The sequence below is a fragment of the Cylas formicarius genome, unplaced genomic scaffold (genome assembly GCF_029955315.1).
Source record: "Cylas formicarius isolate icCylForm1 unplaced genomic scaffold, icCylForm1.1 PGA_scaffold_9__14_contigs__length_23061073, whole genome shotgun sequence".
Classification (NCBI taxonomy): Eukaryota; Metazoa; Arthropoda; class Insecta; order Coleoptera; family Brentidae; genus Cylas; species Cylas formicarius.
The window spans coordinates 12,524,468-12,535,587 of NW_026844365.1; the positions used below are offsets into that span (position 1 = coordinate 12,524,468).

The 11,120-nt window shown below is 38.4% G+C and overlaps 1 protein-coding gene across 3 annotated transcripts; it reads left to right on the top strand.

Annotated features, from left to right (window-relative positions):
• The first annotated feature begins 36 nt into the window (after positions 1-36).
• Positions 37-11,002, top strand: LOC132707835 (tonsoku-like protein). Of its 3 annotated transcripts, none has more exons than XM_060679797.1 (13): positions 37-134; positions 186-437; positions 492-654; positions 705-952; positions 1,014-1,187; positions 1,245-1,862; positions 3,073-3,213; positions 5,525-5,698; positions 5,754-6,428; positions 7,109-7,547; positions 7,809-7,999; positions 8,379-9,057; positions 10,654-11,002. In XM_060679797.1, the coding sequence occupies exons 1-13, from the start codon at positions 122-124 to the stop codon at positions 10,958-10,960; spliced, it is 4,074 nt and encodes a 1,357-aa protein (XP_060535780.1). In that variant the 5' UTR covers positions 37-121; the 3' UTR covers positions 10,961-11,002. The 3 variants fall into 3 exon arrangements, with proteins under 3 accessions (XP_060535780.1, XP_060535781.1, XP_060535782.1); XM_060679798.1 differs by having other exon boundaries at positions 7,160-7,547; XM_060679799.1 differs by lacking the exons at positions 37-134; positions 186-437 and having other exon boundaries at positions 505-635.
• Positions 11,003-11,120: the final 118 nt, after the last annotated feature.

Consider the following 11,120-nt stretch of genomic DNA (forward strand, 5'->3'; position numbering starts at 1 on the left):
CACTGACTGTACCACAGAAGAACTTCGAAAGTAGAATTCATGCAGCACACATTCTAACCCAGTTTTATTATTCAGGCGCCAAATTTATAACAAAATATTTTAACGCAAACTTAAATTTTAAATGGAAGAACAAAGTGAGTGTTTTTAAAAACAACTTGTAAGTGTTTAATTGCCTTGCGTTTTAGAGCTTCTAAAGAAGAAAAAAAAAGCTGTGGGTAACAACTCCAGCTTGGTATCTGCCTGTACAGATTTAGCGGAGTACTATGCGTCCCACGGCAAATATTCGAAGGCAATAAGAGAATTCGAAATTGTGGCTAATATTTATAAAGGGGAGAATAAGTTAATACCATATGCACAGGCCCACAGAGGTATTGGAGAGGCTTATATGGGGCTAAACCAGTTTGAAAATGCCTTGAAACACTTTAAAATATATTACGGTGAGTTGCGCCGCGTTATTGGAGAATATTTTGTTAATTTTCTGTCCTCGTTAGATGTTGCCAATAGTACAAATGTTGTTTTGGAGCAGCAAAGAGCCTTGGCTCAAACTGGTCACTTGTATTTAACTTGGTTTTTGGAAACTATAACTGAAAATAATAGATCACTGCTGGAAGATGCCTATTGTTATTTTATGAAAAGTATGAAAAAGTGTGATAGGTATGCAAGTTAAACAATAGGACTCTTTAGTTTTAATTTATTTTTTGCAGTTTGAATGACAATTTAGAAAAGCAAGATATGTTGGCAAGATTGTTCTCTAATTTGGGAATTGTTAAAGAACATTTGGGAGAGTATGAGATTGCTAAGAGTTTGTATGAAAGAAGCATTAAACTGTGTCTCAAACATGATTTATATGACCAGTTATACAGAGGTTATATGGCCATGGCTTCTTTATTGGAAAAACAATCTTCATACCAAGAAACAATTAAGAATTATAATTTAGCTGAAGAATGTGCCAGTAAGAATATCTTTTGAATTAAAAAAAAATATTTCCATTAACAACTTTTCATCTTTTTCAGAGAAACTGGGTGAAAAAAGTGTGGAGTTTCTTTGCGCAGCGATGCTCGCCAAGTCAGAAGTTTTTATCAAATTGGCAGACTTTAACGGAGCTAAGCAAGTGTTGCGAAGAGCGTATAATTTAAAAACGCCGAGTCAGCAGGAACGAAAGGTCATTGAGCATCATTTAAGGGTGGGTAAGTTTAAAATTTCATCTTTGTTGGGTCGGTTATTTGATGATTATGTCTCAATAGTCGCCGCATTGTGTTATACCGAGGACCAGGTTATAATGTGCAGCGACGATAACCAGTTGAAAGTATTGTACGAGAAATTGGGCGACGGGGCGTGCGATCTGAAAAATTTCTCGAAAGCTATAGAGTATTATAAAAAAATGTTGGAAGTGGCACAGAGGAGCGGAGCGAGCAACAAAGAACTGGGAGAGTGTTACTTTAGTTTGGGCGAGACTTTTAAAGATAACGAGCAGTACAGGGAAGCCGAGTTTTACTACGAAAAGGAATATAGGCTATGCGAGGATAATTTAAAAGATAGTTTAAACACTCTTAGTAAAATAGCAGATTTGAAAGAGCTTGCGGGCGATAGAGTTGGCGAAGTGAAGAAAGTGTACGAAAGAGCTTTGGGCAATTGTAAAAGTAAGGGCAGTTTGGTGGAAGAGAAACGGATGTTGGTTAGGTACGTGGATTATTTGCGAAGATTCGATTGCCATGTGGACGCTTTTAAATTGGAAACACGCCTCAGCGAACTGAGAGAGATAGAGGGGGGCAAAGAGGAGACGTCGTCTTCCGATAACGAGAGCGAAGATTCGGAACTGAAAGCGCATGTCGGGGAGGACATTGTGCTTAGCGATATTACAGGTAATAATTAGTTGGTTAATTAAAATAAATTTCCTTGGGATAATTGTTCCTAGCGCTTTAAAACTGCATTTGCGTAGGGTAGTTGAAAAAGGAAAAGATAAATCGATAATTTCGTGTGTCAAAAATTACTTCTTTTTCTACTTTTATAGTACTTCAAGTTCTAAGTCTACTTGAAGCACGTGTTGGTTTTGATTAGCATAAATACTTGACCAATTTCACCAAACGTGATTTTTTTTTTAATATTGATCGCTAATATTTAAAAATGCGTAAAAAAGTTTAATTCCATAGATCAGAACTAACTCAGTTACATAAAATAATATACAGGGTGTTTTAAAATTAAATACAATGATTTTCAGTGGATATTTATCATATGCTTTTTCATATAACCATCTGCCCTAACCTGCTTTGTTTTCTAGAATTGGCCAAAAACATGGCACGCCATTATGTATTTCAATTGAACGTGGTTAATTAACCAGTTCAGCGTCAACTTTCCACTTCTTAATTGGCTAGTCAAATTCGATCAAAGTGATAATAACGTCTTGCTATTATAGAGTGTTATCTATCATTAGTTAATAATAATATGTCTTTATAAGAAAATATTATGCGTTTGTGATGTCCAATTTACCTATAACCCTCTTCACGTAATACCCGAATACGGTACTTAGCGATTCGGGGATTCCCAATAAACAAACAAAACAAAACACGTATCCCACAATATAAATTTCACTGAATTTTTTGAGTAATTAAAAAATTGATTTCTTCGGAAAGTCCAAAAACATATAGGGCAATGGTTTTTAATTTTTATTTTGAAAACAAAAAAACTCCATTTTTTTCATTTTTGATTGCTTGATCTAAAAAAATTGTTAATTTTAAAAAATTGGCGCACCAATTTTTATTTTCCCTATAAATATCAATTTGTATCAATTAGGTCTATTGTGACAAAGGTTCCATTTTGTTGTGGAAGAGAGAACTTATTAATATTTAATACGAAAGCACAAAATAAGAAAAAAGGGGAAGTTATTTTAAATATATAATTGGTATAGTTTACTTAATAATGTGTACGGGGGCGGAGTTAGGAATTAGTTAATGTTGACCGCTTTTGATTGGCGCCATATTTTATTGCTTGCTGCCGCGTATAGCGTTAGGAGAGTCACTAATATTACTCGGAAATGCAATCGGGAGTCTGAAAATCTTATGGATTTGTTAAAAGATGTGTCCGGCGACGATTCGGACAACGATCAATCCACCAAACCCACAACCAACAGGCAAATGAACAAACGACGTAGGGCGAATGTAAAATTCAAAAAGAATCTCAACGGTGAATGGCCCTTGCACGTCGCTTGCATTCAAGGTATGTACAGAGTATCTTTGTTATTTTTATCGATAAAATACCCAACTTCAAAAGATCCTCCAAACGTTAAATGTTAATTTCCTTTATGATTGTCTCTGGTATTGTGGTATCCTTTAAAAATGCCTGCACAAACAGATAACAAGTTCGCCAAATAAATCGTTAGCAAATACCACTGGCAAAATAGTGTCCAGTGCTCGACATGTTACATGATACTTGCATTTTTTCCAAGATCCTCTCAGCGCCAGTTTTTGGCCCATTAAATTCCTTCTCGATTTTGATAAATGACTACGAAGGTGTTGCCTCTATATATCCTAAAACATCTATCTATTTTCTGTCCCTGTTCTCTTCGTTATATATTTAAACAAGATTGTATATAATTTAAACGAAATAGAGATTATAGCACTGGATCTCCCACATTTCCTGGTATATGAATTTTTCCAATAGAGTAAGGTTTTTGAGAAAATACTTGTTTTCTGTACGTCGTAAAATGAATGAATGAAATGGTGATTTTCATTTTGCTGTTTCAAATATCTCGGACAGCGTATGTGATAAAGGACAATTTTCAGAGTCTTTTAAGATTTTTGCCCATAATTGAAAAACCCTGTATATAATCGAAAAAATGCTTAAAATAGAAGTTATAGTACTGGATCTTCCGCGTCTGCTGGTTAAAGAATTTTGTCGATCGGGTTAATTATTTTGGAGAAAATATTTTTTTTCTGGAAACCAAAATAACCAACAAAAAAAATGCTTTTCCGTATTTGACTTCAATGATTTAAATTTGGGTCCGGATTTCTAGTTCTCTGTCAAATCTCAAGTCGGTAGCTGCAAGCCTTAAATTCAAAAGTTCAACCTATATTTTGGTGTAAAACAAATTGACTTCTGAATCAAAGTCTTTTAGTTATGGCAAATTTTCATTAAAAGAGGAACCTCGTTTTCAGTTTTTTGCGAATACCGGCCACACCCTATATATTTTTAAAAATTGTCAGCAATAGATATTTAGAGCATTTGATCTTACGGATCTTTTTTAAATCGCGTAAACCATTTTCGGGAAATGACCCATGCAAACGCGGTTTTAAAATTTTTAAATATACTTCCCTATCCCAATCTCAATGGGTTCCGTTAGGAGACCAAACGCTATTCACTTGCTAAATATTAAGTCGATAGTTTTCATTTTCGGACACTTATCGTGTTTAATAGCGATGTACGAAAAACAGTGGAAAGTCTAAAAAAAAGACGCCAAGGTCCGATCGCGACCATTTTTTATGGGATTATGTGTTCCGTGGGCTGCTTAAAAGGAGCTAAATTTCAGCTTCCTTGCTTAAACCGTTCGGAGGGTATTCGCATTTTTATGGAGCGTCGGCAGGCAAAAAATAGAAACGTTTTTTTTTTTGACGCTGATTCCATCTGTACCAAAAAACAGACTTTCCATCTGGATCACGTATCATTAAGATTAAAGATTTTGCAGGGGAACATACTTTAAAACTGTTATACTATAATTATGTGCGCTCCTCGAAACTAGAGTACGTTTTAACAGATTGGCAACCAATATTTGGCAAGTACATCACTCCAATTGAAAACGAACATAAAAAATTTCTGAAATTTCTTCACTTTCATATCAATGGTTTCTATCCAGCTAGGGGACTGCCACAGAGTGATTTATTACTAATGTTTAAGGTTCCCACACTGTTAAATCGTGGGGGGTTCCTTTCATTTCAGTTTTTTTTATAAACTTTACAATTAATTAGTAGATTGCCCTGAGTTGCTGAGCTATCTGAACTTCCATGTTCCCTCAAGGACTATAAGAACCACTTTTTTGACTAAAGGTGTTCTGTATCAGTTGATGAAATTATTTAATGACTTCTGCAATGATATTGACGTTTTCTGTCTTAGTCGCTCACACTTTACCACATTAATTAAACGTAAATTTGAAATATTGTAATGGATTGTATTTTCACTATTACTTTGCAGCAGTGTATGTAGTTGACTACTTATTATAATTATAGTTCTCAGGATGAAGTTGTTTTCTAAATGGATGTTAATCTGTTAGACAATAAAGATTATTATTATCATTACAATAATAATAATAATAATAATAATAATAATAATAATGATAATAATAATAATAATAATTATTATTATTATTATAGGTGACTTAGCTTTGAAAAAATAATTTCTAAGCGTATTATATTTTTGATAATTTCAATTATCAATTAAACAAAATTACCAAAACAACAAAAAAAAACCTTTGCAAACCAAAAGTGGTAAGTTTTTACTTTTCGCTTTATAGCATCTCGAAACTCCCAATTTTCAGGAAACTTAAAACGGGTACAGTACTGGCTGGACGTGGACCACCCCGTCAACGTTAGAGACAACGCGGGGTGGTTGCCGCTGCACGAGGCGGCGGTCCATGGCCACCTGGATATAGTTAGGTTGTTGTTGGACCACAAGGCGGCCATAAACGATCGCGGCGGCGCCGAATGCAACGGTACTGTCGATTGTTTCCATTTTGACAGTCGCGAGGTCACCGGGTATGGTTGTAGGTATCACTCCGTTGCTCGACGCGGCCAGCAACGGTCACTTGGAGGTGGTCGAGCTGTTGCTCGATCGGGGGGCGTCGGCGGTAGCAAAGACCGACGACGGAAGTACCGCGTTGAACGAATTACAAAAATGGCGGGAAAGAGCTAGCTCCGAGTTGAACGACGAGGAAAAGACGTCGTTTAACAAAGTGGCGAAGCGACTGAGCGACGCGCTGGATAAGGTTGGGGAGAAGTGTGACGATTTCAAGGTTAAGAATCGTGCGCAGGACAAGGAGAACGTTTGTTTGGGGAATCTGAGGAGGCGGTTAGATACTTCCGGTGATGAGGTTGTGCACCAAGACGACGAGCCGCCACACAGTTTGGCGGATGAGTACCAGCAGGTGATGAAAACTCTGCGTCATAAAAGCTATGGCAAACCGACGGGGAAGGGATCACCTGCGAAAAAAAAGGTGGGCCTCCTGGACGCGGAGGAAGATCTGTCAGACGATTGGTTGGAGGACGACACGAAACCGACGAGGTCGAAGAAACGGAGACTGGACGACGCCGAAAAGGTGTGGAGGAGAGAGAGGTCGTCTGGCAGCGTGAGGTCGGCAGGATCGCAGTCGAGATCTGCGCAGTTGGTTAGACATACGTCGTACGGTAGCTGTTCGATGTCGCCGGCTAAATCTATCCTCGACGGTAAGAATAGTTTGTTTGTTTATTAAGGTGGTACATATTTAAACTGGTCAAAATAAACAGCTTGATGGTGGGAAGAATAATTTGGAACTAAATGACAAAAAACAGGTACAGGAAGCTATGGTGAAGCTTAAAACCAAACCAAACGTAATAAAAAATAATAACAATAAGGGCATGTTAAGATTTTGAACAGTTTTTACATGGTTTAAAGCTGTTTTATGATTAGAAAAAGATCAAGAGATCTTTGTTATAGTGATAAATTACCGTCTTCACAATATTTTAGTTTTCTTCCACTATTTGTTTAATTTTAAGCCTTAAAAGCGAAGCTTTGGGCTTAAAGGGGCAATTTTGACGATCAACGTGAAAGTTTTATCTTTAAATTACCGATAATTGGTACAAGAAGTTATCTTATGTTGAGCAGTCCATTCCCTTGTAAGAGTGGTTTTGGTTTTTTAAAGAATAATCCTTGGTAGTCATTTTTGTACGCTTCCCATCGCACTAAGATGAGTTTTAAAAGCAATAAGTTAAATTAGCGACACAGACAATATCTTTAGATAACCAAGTTCAAGATACTTTTTTAACTCCTTCAACATATCAAATGAAGCATCGCAATTTATTGGTCACGCCTGCCTCTATTATTTTTGATTATATATTACTTTTTGACAATAACTACTACCAACCAGGCCCTTTCGAAGTCGAAGACACATCCGATAACTTTTTCATCGCGGACGCAGATGTTCAGCCTGTCGCCTACGTCGATCCCACCGAACGTCGAAGATCGAACGAGAGCAAAAGGCGCACTCAAACCTCTCTCCTCGAATCCGGTTTCAGCAAAAGCCGCGTCAGCATCTCACCGTCGTCCAATCCGAGCTCGCAGAGATCCAGCAGTTTCGATCGCAGTCAGCAGAGGAAGTTGACCAGTTTCGGTCATACCAGGATCGTCGTGGAGGCGGACTCTACGACATCGAGAACGCCTACGAAGGCGAGAGAAGGGGCGGATCTCACGCTATTCGTGGACGTGGAGATCGAGCGAAGGTTGTTTAGGGTGCCGGTACTCTTCTCCCAGGTCCAAAGCAGGACAATAAGGTGGTTGGCGGAGGAGGCCGCCCAAAGATACGCAAGGTAACTTATCACTCGGGGCGGGGCTGTGTCTTACCATCAATTAATAACAAATTGAGGGTAATATGCGTATTCTGGTGTGGAGAAGGTCACCTAGAGGACCTTTAAGCTCAACATTGTAGCGTTTATAGGTTTTTCTGAAACGTTATTATAATGTAAAATTTCTGGTAACTACCCGGAAACCATCTAGAAAAAGTGCTGTAATATCCTAATTTTTTATATTTGCGCATCCCAAAACCTGATCGATTCGCACTCGTAACGCAGCAAGGAGTTCATGAAGCCTTCGCTGGAACTGGAAACCGTCAACGGCGCCATCTTGGCGGACGACGATATGCTCGGTCTGTTGTTTCCGATGGGGAACGTACAAGCCGAGAAGGTAGTCGCCAGGGTAGTAGACTGGACGCTACCTTCGCTCGCGCAGAGGTACAAGGAAAGCTGCGCGCACATGGGGGCCGGTGAGTTTTCATTTTCAGCACTATATTTTATAATTTTATATATAATTTCGTTCTTAGTTCGCGGGCAACTTTTAAATTGATCCAAATTTTAGTAGTGCGTTAATTTTGATGCGAGGAGACTAATCTGTTAAAGTCACACTTTGTGTTTTCAATTTTTTTTAATGCCTCCAATATTAAATTAAAAAAAATACTATATATGTTTTGAAATATGTACGTACCCCTTCCTCAATCGCAACCGAGTTGTATGTCAAACGGATACAGTTTCGAATATAAACGATGGATATACACAAGAAAAATTAGATCTTTAAGGCGACATAATGACCAATACAAACAAATATTTTTACGGCTTGCGATTTGATATTGTGCGGCGTTTTTCCAGACATCGATGAAGACGTGTGCGAGCTCTTGGATCGCGTGTCCATCGGCCTCGACCTCTCTGACAGAGGCCTGACGAGCAAAAACGTAACGCCGTTGGTGAAAGCGCTCAGCCACCAGAGCACGTTGGCGGCCTTGAACCTCAGCGGTAACTTTATCGACATGCAAGCCACGAGGGCGCTCTGCGCGAGCCTCGTAACTCTGCGCAGTCTCCGCGTGTTGAATCTAAGCTGCGCGGGCATCCGCAGCGCCGAAGTTTCGATCCTGCGCCGCTGCGTGTGCGAAAACGATTTTCCAAACCTTTCCGAGTTAGAGTTGAGCGATAACCCGCTAGGGAGCGATAGCGTCGAACACTTGGCCGCGATTTCGACGCGATTGAAGTTGAGCGCGTTGAACGTCAGCAATGCCGGCTTGGGCGCGACGCCGACCGACGCCGAGTTCGATTTAAAACTTTTGCGGCGGTTAGACGTGAGCAATAACGAATTGGGCGTCGACGATATCAAGAAACTCGTATCAGCGTGCGATCCGAGCCGATTGACGAGGTTAGACGTGTCGAATAACAGGGCCGCAGGGGTGCTTAGGGGTATAGTCGAAAGCTTTGCGCCTGCGAAGGTCGTCGCTTTGGAACGGGTGAATCTAAACAGGTGCGGGGTCACCGATTCGGATCTGTTCGGGCTGTTACGGTGAGTAATTCACCAGACAGCTCCAATCTAAAGAGAAGCGACAATGGTCGATCCGGTTTTCTACGCGTATGCGCAGAAGTCCCGTTTGTTTATTAGTCCTAGAGCTTATTTTACGTCGTTGAAATGTGCTTATCACTGTGAAAAACAAATCTATACTACGATTCTAAACCTACCTCACAAACATCTTTCTGAAACCTTAAAAAATTTTCTGTACAACCTCAGTTCGGTCTTTGTGAACCTCGTAATAAGGTGACAACTAGATTGTGCATTTTTATTTAAAACTTAAAAACTATAAGTCTAAATATAATAATACTCGACATTATTCTGCACATAAAATGTATCCCAGTTTATTTTTCAAATTCATTTTTGTTATATTAAAATGAATAAATTTGTCTTAAAAGCTACTCTATTCTACATAACACTAAAAATTTAAGCTTCTTGGGGTCGGTACGTATAAAAAAAAATCCTATAAAAACCATAAAGATATTTACAATATGCTAATTTTATTGTTAGCTTAAACCGAATTTAATATAATTTTTTTATATGTGTATTTGAAAGTTTCAACGTTGAGAGTTTAACAGTGTTTCGCACTTCTAATATTTAAATTATGTACGTAATCACGAAATATTAATCGATCGCGAATAGAGGTGAGAGCAAGGGGTTCGCTAATAATTTTAATTAAAAAACCACTAAAATGTAGATCTCTACGAGCATCGATTCTCAGCCAAAACGGAGACATGAGTTTTGAACTCTTTAAATTCGGGGTCGACTCTCATGATCCAAACAAAAACCGTAGACAAAATCACAATAATTAAAGTTAGACAAGACAAGTGACTCACATAAGTTTCTTCTCAAACTTTTACCTAGTATGTGACTGTTATTATAAATCGTGTTTAATGAGCAGTAGTTTTTTTTTTTAAATAGATTTTAAATTTTCCTTAAATCGAAGCTGAGTATCCAACACCCAGATGTTTTGAAGCAGTTACAAATTTTAATTTTGTGTCATTAACATTAATGTTGAGACTAAAGACATTTTACTTCTTACTTACTGTTTTTACATCCGAAAATCATGGCACATGATTTCGTATGGTTTAATTTGAGGTTGTCGCCACTAGAGTTCAATATGTTAGCAGTATAAACTAAAAAAAGCAATGGCCCTAAAATGGAGCCTTGTGGGACTCTAGAGAGCAAAGCAACCTGATCTTTGCAACCTGTTTGATAGATATGATCTCAATAAACTACACGATGCTGATGAGAAACTATAAAACTTTAACTTACTTATAAGCAAACTGTGATTAATGGTGTCAAATTACTTTGAAAAATCTAAAAGTACCAATATGCTGACCATCTTTTTGTCACATGCACTGATTATATATTTCTAAAAAATATTCTTGGTCTATAAATTTGTTTATCAGCAAACAAATTTCTTTAATTGTGTAACGGGTATGAATATCGAAAAGGGATCGAGACGAAAGCTGGGTCAAAATATATGGACCTTTGCCTTCCACTTTCGAAGGTTAATATCGCCTCTCGTTAGATTGGAGCCGTCTTATGTCGTCCGTCAAACACGCAATGCAATTGTTTCGTAATTTTCAGGCTGGCACCGAGGTTAACCGATGTAGATCTTTTGTACAACTCCGACCTAACTTCAATTTCGTTGCGGAGACTTCTAGAACGCGGAGCGATGAAACGGATAAATTTGATCGGTTGCGCGGGGGTGTGGAAGTATTTCGAAGATGCGGCCGATTGGAGCATAGGCTTCGGCACGGGGGGCGGGGATAAGATGCTCAAAATGTCAGCCGAAGGAGGCGAGCGGCGCGACGCGTTGGTGAGGGTCATCACTGAGAAGTGCCCGCGTTGCGTGGTCGAAATATCCGCCTGTTCTTTGTGTCTGAAGATGTGAATTGTATTTTTTATTCTTGTTTAGGTCTGTTTTTAAAATAAGTCTTACTGTTTTACTTCGGCATTTTCATTGGCATTCATCCCTTCCTAATCAGCATTTGACAGATCATCCGCAGATAATAATTTGACATTAAATTTCTAATGTCTATATTATTTATTAT